The sequence below is a fragment of the Adiantum capillus-veneris genome, chromosome 18, assembly GCF_014529385.1.
Source record: "Adiantum capillus-veneris isolate H3 chromosome 18, ASM1452938v2, whole genome shotgun sequence".
Taxonomy (NCBI): Eukaryota; Viridiplantae; Streptophyta; class Polypodiopsida; order Polypodiales; family Pteridaceae; genus Adiantum; species Adiantum capillus-veneris.
The window spans coordinates 55,951,121-55,960,039 of record NC_140948.1 but is presented as its reverse complement, the minus strand read 5'-3'; the positions used below and the strand labels follow the sequence as shown (position 1 = coordinate 55,960,039).

The 8,919-nt window shown below is 40.1% G+C and overlaps 1 protein-coding gene across 1 annotated transcript; it reads right to left on the bottom strand.

Annotated features, from left to right (window-relative positions):
- Nucleotides 1-657: 657 nt before the first annotated feature.
- Nucleotides 658-2,800, bottom strand: LOC147435704 (uncharacterized). Its single transcript, XM_086488018.1, has one exon. The coding sequence runs from the start codon at nucleotides 2,235-2,237 to the stop codon at nucleotides 945-947; it is 1,293 nt and encodes a 430-aa protein (XP_086344144.1). The 5' UTR covers nucleotides 2,238-2,800; the 3' UTR covers nucleotides 658-944.
- Between the last annotated feature and the right edge of the window lie 6,119 nt (nucleotides 2,801-8,919).

Sequence of the window (8,919 nt, the reverse complement as noted above, 5' to 3'; positions counted from 1 at the left end):
ATGTGTCATCTTTACTTCATCCCCAATCTAGAGGACAAGACAGACATGAGGCCTCAACTTCTGCAGATGTGGATGAGGAGAATAGACCTCCCGCTGAGAACCCATTTGATAATTTGTGAGCATTTCATTTCTTTTGTTCATGGACATGTTATTTTTTAAGTGCCTCTCCTTACTTAGATTTTGCTTTTTCAAGCTATGTATGCTCATGGCAATATTTGACAATAGTTAGGTGGCTATTGATGCGGTTTTAAATGATTTTGAAAAATCTTCGTTTGCACTATTCAAAGTTCATTTATTTGCTTTGATGTGTTCATTTTTTGCTTAATTGAAGTGCCTTGCCAGTGTACATTGAGGCTGAGGCTAAAAAGGTGGTGCGAGATCCACGATACAATGTTCAAACCTCCGACAAGCCAAATAAAAGACATGCCTTCATGGATGATGAGTGCGATTCATGCTAAAGTATCATGTTTTGTACTTGATGAAACCAAATGTTATAATTAATTTTTTGTTCAAAAATGATATCAGTGTTCACTAAATTATTGCTGATGACTTGAGAATGGCAACAAATAATTCCTTCTCTTGTGATATCATGATGAGTGATTCATGCAAAAGTATCATGTTTTGTATTTAATTTGACCAAAGTTTTACTCGCTGCGGTCTCTCTCTCTCTCTCTCTCTCTCTCTCTCTCTCTCTCTCTCTCTCTCTCTCTCTCTCTCTCTCTCTCTCTCTCACGCGTCTGGATATCGCTCGGTTTTTTTGTTCGCTCGGTAAAGTTTTCTTGGTGCTTGGTAAAACTCCTCAATATATAGCAATTGCAAATCCGGAAAGTTCTTCCTGTTAGTCATGTAAGTACCTGTACCACCATGCCCTTGTTCGGTCAAATGCACCAAGAGATTGACTAATGTAAACCACCTATCAAAGAATACATGATGACCTTTCTGTTTCAAATCTTTTGCAAGCATAGATACAATATTATATGAAAGCTCTGCACAAGGAAATTTGCCATACACCCATACCCAGTCTCAGAATCGCATAAGTTCCATAACGGAATCCCAAACTTGTGAGGCTTCTTTGGATTATATACCCTGCATGGATTCAACTTACATTTAGACGGTATAATCCTCTCATCAACAGTCACATTTTGTCCACAATTGAAGTGCAATTGAAACATTGCTTTCAACCTTTCCTCTAATGGCAAGACTTGCCACAACTTATGCTCTCGCATTCCTCTAAGAAGTGGACTTTGAGAGTTATCTTTTACATGCAAGAAACACTTTATTTTCTGATACTCAGTTTGCCCCATTTTCTCAGCATAGTTCGAATAATGCATGACACCGTAAGTTTCCCCTTTCCAATAATAATTCTTGTCTAGCATATACTGCAAAGCCATGCCAAGATAAACAACAATAAATCGCAGAAAAGAGTGTCTATCAAGGTCCTTCCACCTTCTTGTGGAGCCATACTTACATAAGACTTGTTCTTGCTTTTCCAATGCATATCTATTTGTCTCACCCACAATCATATCAATCAAGTCTAATGGAAACAAAGCTAGAAAAAGCTGAATTTCTGTGAGCTCTTTTTGTACTTGTCCCAAGTTTGGACCTCCAATGTCTACAAATGTGGGAAGCACTTTGAATGTACCATCAGGTTCCACATGCATCTTATCACCACTCTTCCATGAAGGAATAGTCACATTAGACCAATCAGACTCATCATCACTGTTGGGCAAGACCGGCCCTTCGGCCTCCAAAAGCTCATCCTCGCATTCATCTTCTTCTCCCACAGATCCATGCTCATCACAAGAATCACCTTCTTCATGCACACTTGATTTGCGACCTTTCTTGACATGCATATTTTTCACTTTTCCACGCTTTTTGAGAATCTTGTAGCCCTTGCCACGAGCATGACTACTCTCTACATCTCCATTAGCATCATGAATTCTTCTTGCATGATTCCTGTGAGCCTTTCTGAATGCATCATGAGTGTCCACATTCACATTATTAGAACTTCCATCACAAATCAAATCAGCATCTTGGGCCTTTGGCCGTCCTCTACCCATGATGACAGGCTTTGGAGGTCGACCTCTCTTACATGTCATAGGAGGTGCACCAGACACTCCTACAAGAGGCATAGTTGCAATAGAAGCAAATGTAGACAAGAAAGGGGCTTCCTCATTCGTTTCTTCCACATGTGTAGACAATGCATTCATAGTAAGTGCATCATCCGTAGTGTCCATAACCTACATCAAATGAGCATCATCACAATCCGTATCAATTGCATCAAGGAAAACCTCTATTTCCACACAAGGCAATACATTGGATCTCCGATTTTCCCTCTTTTGACATGCCAAAAATTCGGCCAAGGAGAGATCATCATCAACATAAAATGCAGTATCATTATGCATATCGAGCATGGTTTCTTCCTCAGATACAATGTACATGCGTATAGACTCCCATAACAACATGTAGGCGGTCTCATCACCATCAAAAATGCATTTGAACAGCCCTTTGCGTTAGTTATACGGCACAATCTTGCCCTTGTACTGCTTGGTCTCCCAATCAAGAGGGTGAGCCTCTTTTGCCCATTCAACACCAAATCCCATGGTAGGGTACAAGAGCTCTCGTCCTTCTAAACTGCGGAAAAATGCGTTGAAAGGCAGCCCGGTGAGCAAGGAAGAGGTCGCCGTGGCGTGGAGCAATGTGTGTGGGCGAGCGCGACACTCAGAGCAGAAAACGTGAGCCCTGGTTTTCCTGTATACAACGTTGCAGGTTTCGGCCTATTTTTTGGTTTCGCTGGAGAATTTTGAAATCGACTATGATAAGGTTATGCACTCACTTACAAGGATTCTAAGATCCAAAGATCTTGAGCGTTCCTTTGCCATGGAGATCCAATGGCAGGAATCATTCCAGCCCCAAGGTAGGATTTCCATAGCCATGGAACGTTACCGATGAAAAACAGGAGCACATAGATCTTGAGATTTTAACCACTAGCACGCACGATTTGTTGACCCAAACCAAACGATATTTTTGGAGTCATACTCTAAACATACATTTTGTTTTATGAGAAAATTGGCGTAAGCATGCATTAAAAAAAAGGACGAAACTCATGTGTTCACAGGACACTTGAGTGTCCAATTATAGGACTAGTGTTAAAGGGGTCCAAATGAGAGATGATCTGTCAAAGAGAAAGGATAGCTAATGGAGCTTAAAGACCTTAGGGTTAGCCTCATTAAATACCTCCAATGGTTATTAAAAGTCCTTTGATCTTAGGCAAGCTGGGTCTATGCTTGAGGTGGAAACTTGGCCCAAGCTTGAGGTGCTTGTTGTGACTAAGGTGCTTGAGCTGCTTGAGATTCTTAATGAATTAGCTGCTAAGGTGCTCCATGACTAAGGTGCTTGAGGGGCTGAGGTGTTCAAAAAGTCAAAGCACATCCCTACTCTTGAGGGGGCGAGCCCTCTTTGTAGGAGTAGAGAGAGTGAACACACACCCTCACACTAGGCAAGCTTGGTATAAAGAAAGCAACAAGGACACTTGTCAAGCTCCTCTTCATTTTTCCCTCATTGTGTGCCTAAATCCTATTGGTTGATCTCCCAAGGGGTCCAATGATAATTGAGTTAGTTTAACTAATTGTTTATGCATTTATCAAGTCCTCTCTCTCAAAAGGGGGAGAAGGACACTTGTCCTAATGCTACCCTTGTTGCTTGATATGCACTAAGAATGTGATTGGCCAGGCTAGAGGGGTCCAATCAGGTGCATGCTAATGGTAGAAGAGGGGGTCGACCAAAGCAAGGAGGGCCTAGCTTGAGGGGTATAATCGCCCACACACACACACACACACACACACACACACACACATACTCATTGTGTGAAGTGCAAAGTGCAAGAACTCCATCTCCTTCTCCAAGCTTGTAGAGAAGTTGAGAGACTACACCAACACTCTTGGCTATGGAATGCAAATCCAACCAAGAGCCATGCTCCAATGCTTAAGCTTGCAATCTTCTCCATCTTCATTACTATGCTATTATGTATGCTCAATTGTTGTCATGTTCTCTAAACTCTCTCTCTTGCAAAATTAATGTTATGCCAAGTTAATTAAGTATAATGGTTATGTTGCTACCGCTAATTAAGTTCACCCTCTATGTTCTCAAAGTAGTCTCACAAAAATGCTCACTCTAATTCTCCTAATTCTGATATTCTCAAAGTTCATGTGCCACTTACATTACAAGACACTTTCGGTTTACACCATGGAAATGTGGATACAACCAATGCATGGAAATTAGTTATATCTCAAGGAAAATTTTCTTAATAAGGATAAGGATATGGTAAAAAAGTAGCTTGTTGAATAAGCCACTTGTTGAAAAAGTAACTTGTTGAGAAAACTTTGAAAAGGAAGACAGGCTATCAAGATATGCAAAAGTAACTTATAAGATAAGTTAAGTGCTTTATCAAATCTTAAAAGGAGGTCTTCTCTACTCGCTCAACAGTTCTCGTCTCATTTTTGAAAGTCCAAGCTTAAGAGTGGTCTTGTGAAAGCCAAAGCTATTCCTTTTTCACACACACCTCTCTATCCAAGAGAATCCATGTCCATAACCATAATCAAATTTATCATTACCATCTCCATCTTCTCTCTCCTAACCTTCAAGATTTTCATAGCTTGAACCTTTCTTAACCTCTCATTCTTCCAAAGCCAAACTGGTGGTCTTCAAGCGAACTAAAGTAGGAAAGAGCCAGCTATGTCAACACACCTCATCATTACTCTTCCAAAGCAAGAAGAATACCCTATGATATACACTCTAATATAAGGTTATCTTGTTGTTGCTCATTCTTGTACTTTCATGCTTACTTAAATTCATAAACTCTCACATTTTCATAAGCAAGACTTTTTTCTTAGGAGGAAGACATAACTTCTATGTTGGTTGTATATGTGCAAGGTCTTTTTTAGTAATGCAAATTAGGTTAGTACTTAATTTTCTCAAGAGAAAGTTTAGTTTTTGAAGGTTAAATTAGCATAACCAAAGGAAGTTTGAGAAAGAGGATTCCCACAAGGTCATTCCCTCCCTTCCCTCTTCACAATTGGATTATTTGAATCTCTAAGCCTCTCATAGCTATGTGAGTAATCCTCTCCATGGTAGAAGGGGTAAGCCTAAATCCCATTTTAAAGAAGAACATTTTCATCAATCATACTTCATTGCATGCACATTTCTCACTACACTAACATGTCCACTCTTAAGAATGTTGCATTTGAATCCTTTCACTACCATTCATTGAAGGTTTCTACTCTTAACACAATCAAGCATCGACTCTTAAATAATCAGTCAAAAGTAGTCTACAATTGTAAATTGGTGCACTCTAAAGCTCTATGTTTGCAATTCATGGGCCACACTAAAGTAAAGATCATCCTAAAGAGAATATGCATTATTCTTTTCAAGTTTATATTCTTTCAAATTTGTTTTGGAATTGCGATATGGGAGGAGAATAAGGGATAGCTTTACGGATGTCATGAACGTGTTGCTTGAACATAAAACTCCCATCGCTTCCATGGAGATGCCCCGTGGATGGCAATTGATGCAAAGGTAACAATTGAGAATCGTCCAAGATAGAGTTAACTTGAAACTTACGTCGAGAGAAAACCTTAACCCCCTAGAGACTCGTTGTTTTCTTAAGGTCTTGTTTGAGTAAAAATTAAAATAACATAGGAACTAAGGGATTATAACTTAAGGAACTTAATCTAAATTTAAAATAGGATTAAAACTCTACCGAGAAGATTTGACATGGATAGCCCTAGCATACCATAGAAGATTGAAGTGTAAACTTTGTCTTACATGTTTGAAAAAAGGCTGGTGCAGGTATTAACCTATGGGATTCAACAAGGGATAGTCCTTTCTGTCTAGGACTGATAACCGTTGGTTTATGTTTTGAGCTCCGGTTCATTCAAGGTCTTGGAATTTGGATTTAATGGGAGTGGGTCCCAGCCAGGTGGTGAGATCCATTCTTGGGGAGGTCACCTAAGAAAAATGTAACCTATCACGTGAGTTCAACAAAAGGGTATTTTAAGCTTTCCAAACTTACAAAAATATATGTATAGAAGGGTACTATCATAACAACTAATATCTAATTCTCCCAAATGATTTTCTCATGTTAAACTGATCATTTAATATGGGGAAGTACCAGGGGAGTAAAAGCTAGAATACTGGTAAGGATGCCAAACCGGTCTCTGCAGGGATCCAAAGGAGGGAAAATAAGGATCCAAAGGGGGACAGTCTGCAAAAGAGCAATGTGCCTCAATGGGGCTTAAAAGACCTAAGGTTCAGCTCCATTAAGACTTCCATAGGCTAAGGTTCCTAATTTTAATTCAATTCAAAGGCAAACATAGGAGAAAATTGGATGGTCATGGGAAGACTAAAAAGTATTCCCACATCCCTAAGAAGGAGGAGGCAGACCCTTTTAGTAGGGGATGAGAGATAAACACACACACACACACACACACACACTCCAAGGCTCCCCCCTGACACAAAGGGAATATTGGACACATGTCAAGATCCTAGGCCAGCTGCCCCCAATCCCCCCTCAGATCCTATTGGATGGTCATAGAGGTTGAACAATGAGAATTAGGCTAGAGTAAATCTAGTCTAATCAATTTAAAAATGCTTGATAAAAAAACCAATGGAAATTAAGTTCCCTAGAAGACTATTGGAAAGTCTACCAAGGGGTCCAATAAGCATTCAACATCCCAATGGCTTGCTTGATTCCTATTGGCCAGAAGACTAAGAGGTCCAATGAGAGTTTAATAGAATTATTTAATTACCTAAAGTCTCACAAAAGGGGAAAGGGGGACACTTGTCAAAAGGCTATCAACTATGATTCTATTTTGTGATTGGTTAAGCTTTAGAGGAGCCAATGGGAGGCCATCATGAGCATTTAGCAAGACGGGTCGACCAAGATGGAGAGAGGGCTGCACTTAAGTCTAAGGCATTGCTACACACACACACACACACACACACACACACACACACACAACTCATGTGTGCAAGAAGAACTTCATCTCCTTCTCCAAGCATTGAGAAGTAGAGGCCTACACCAACAACTCTTGGCTATGGATTGCAAATCCAACCAAGAGCCAAGCTTCAATGGCATGCTCATCTCCTCTACCATGTTAATTACTAAGCTAAGCTATGCTATTAGAGTGATTATGTGAGGATAATGTTTCTTTCTTGTAAGATACCTCTTCTTCCTCTCAATCTATCCTCATTCCCTGCTAGCTCTCACCTTTTTTGAAGGTGTATGAGGTCTTGGTACTGAGGCTAGGGACACTAGATGTGTTTTCAAGAATAATTTGGTGCATGAAGCTTCCATCTTCATTGCACCAATGAGTTTTTTCAAGGAACACAAGAATTGTATTATACAAAATTCTCCTTTGATGGGAGAGTTTATAATACAAATCCTTTATGGAGGGGGGATTGCGGTTCCATGTAAACCCGGTCCTCAACTCTTGTCAATTGTTCAATTGCTCTCTCTTTTCAAGTACTGTCAATGCCAAATTAGCTAGGTGTAAATTTCTATGTTTCTTTCTCAAATTAAGTACTCTCTCTATGCTCATTAGGAACTTATTTTTAATAAAATGCTCACTATGTTATCAATTTCTGCTACGCACAAGTTACTAGTGCATTAAATGTTATCAATCTCTGCTACACACAAGTTACTAGTGCATTAAATGTTACATTGGTATCAGAGCTATTAGTTTCTCGTTTCTTGCTCAAGAAGAGAGGTCCTCAAGCTTGCTACAAATGGTTGGTGTTATTAATTGTAAAAGAGTAAGTAGAATAGGGATTTTTGATCCTTGAAGCATGCCTGCTTTATGCAGTTAACGGGGATACCGTCGAGAGATATGGTCTTAATAATGGAGTCCTATGGGGCTTGCTTATGGCTTAACCATTATTGAGCTATTAGAAGATTGACAGGAACCGGTGTTGTCTTGGCTCTGTTGAGCCCTCTCTTCTATTCCTTGCAATTAATAATATTTGATCCACGGGTATAGGTGCTTGAGTGCTTTTCTTTGAAGGTAAAGAGGAGTAGCAACTAGGGCTTGAAGTACCAAAGTACAAGTAAAAGTTTACACCTAAAATTTTCTAGTATGGCTGACAAGAGAAAGAGATTGAAATAAATGTTGATAGCTTTGATTTTTCTAATGAAAGAGAAACTAATGATGCCCCTATGCTTGTGAACTATCTTGTTTCTAGGCCTGAACAAGCCCTAGGAAACCCATCCCTCCAGGGTGAAGTGCTACAACAATTGCGCACCCATGGTATTCTCCAAACTCCACCAAGAAGAGAGAGTACCTAGGAAAGTCCAAGTGAGACACCCAAAAGAGGACTCTCTCCAATAAGGGAAGAGGAAGAGGATCCGCACGTAGGGCTCAAGTACTTACTACTCGATGATGCGTCTCTGTCTCAAAGGAGAACCCAAGTTTCAACGGTAGAGCCCTCATCAAAAGAATGAGAAAGAAGTGAGTCTCCTACCACCAATGTGGAGACGATTCCATGAAGATGGCAGGAAAATGCTCTCCAACACCCCCTAAATGCAGAAGACCATCACATACTTCTCTACACCACAATTCCAAGAGGGGAGAGAGGAATCAAGAGAAGAAAAATGCAAGAAAGAGGTCACCCTCTTCTCCATCCTCCTCATACTCTTTTTCTTCTGAAGAAAGTGATGGTGCAACTCTCAAACCATCTAAAAGAAGAGTCCATAGGAAATACTATGCCGCCTGGAAGAGGTTTTCCAAGCTCAAAAAGTTCAAAGAGGGAGGAAAGAACATCTCTTTCCTTACCTACGATGGCACCTTTGGTGCTATGGACAAAGTCTTGGCCTTTATCCAACAATTTGACTTGGTGTTTGGAGATGAGGGCTTCACAGAGTCC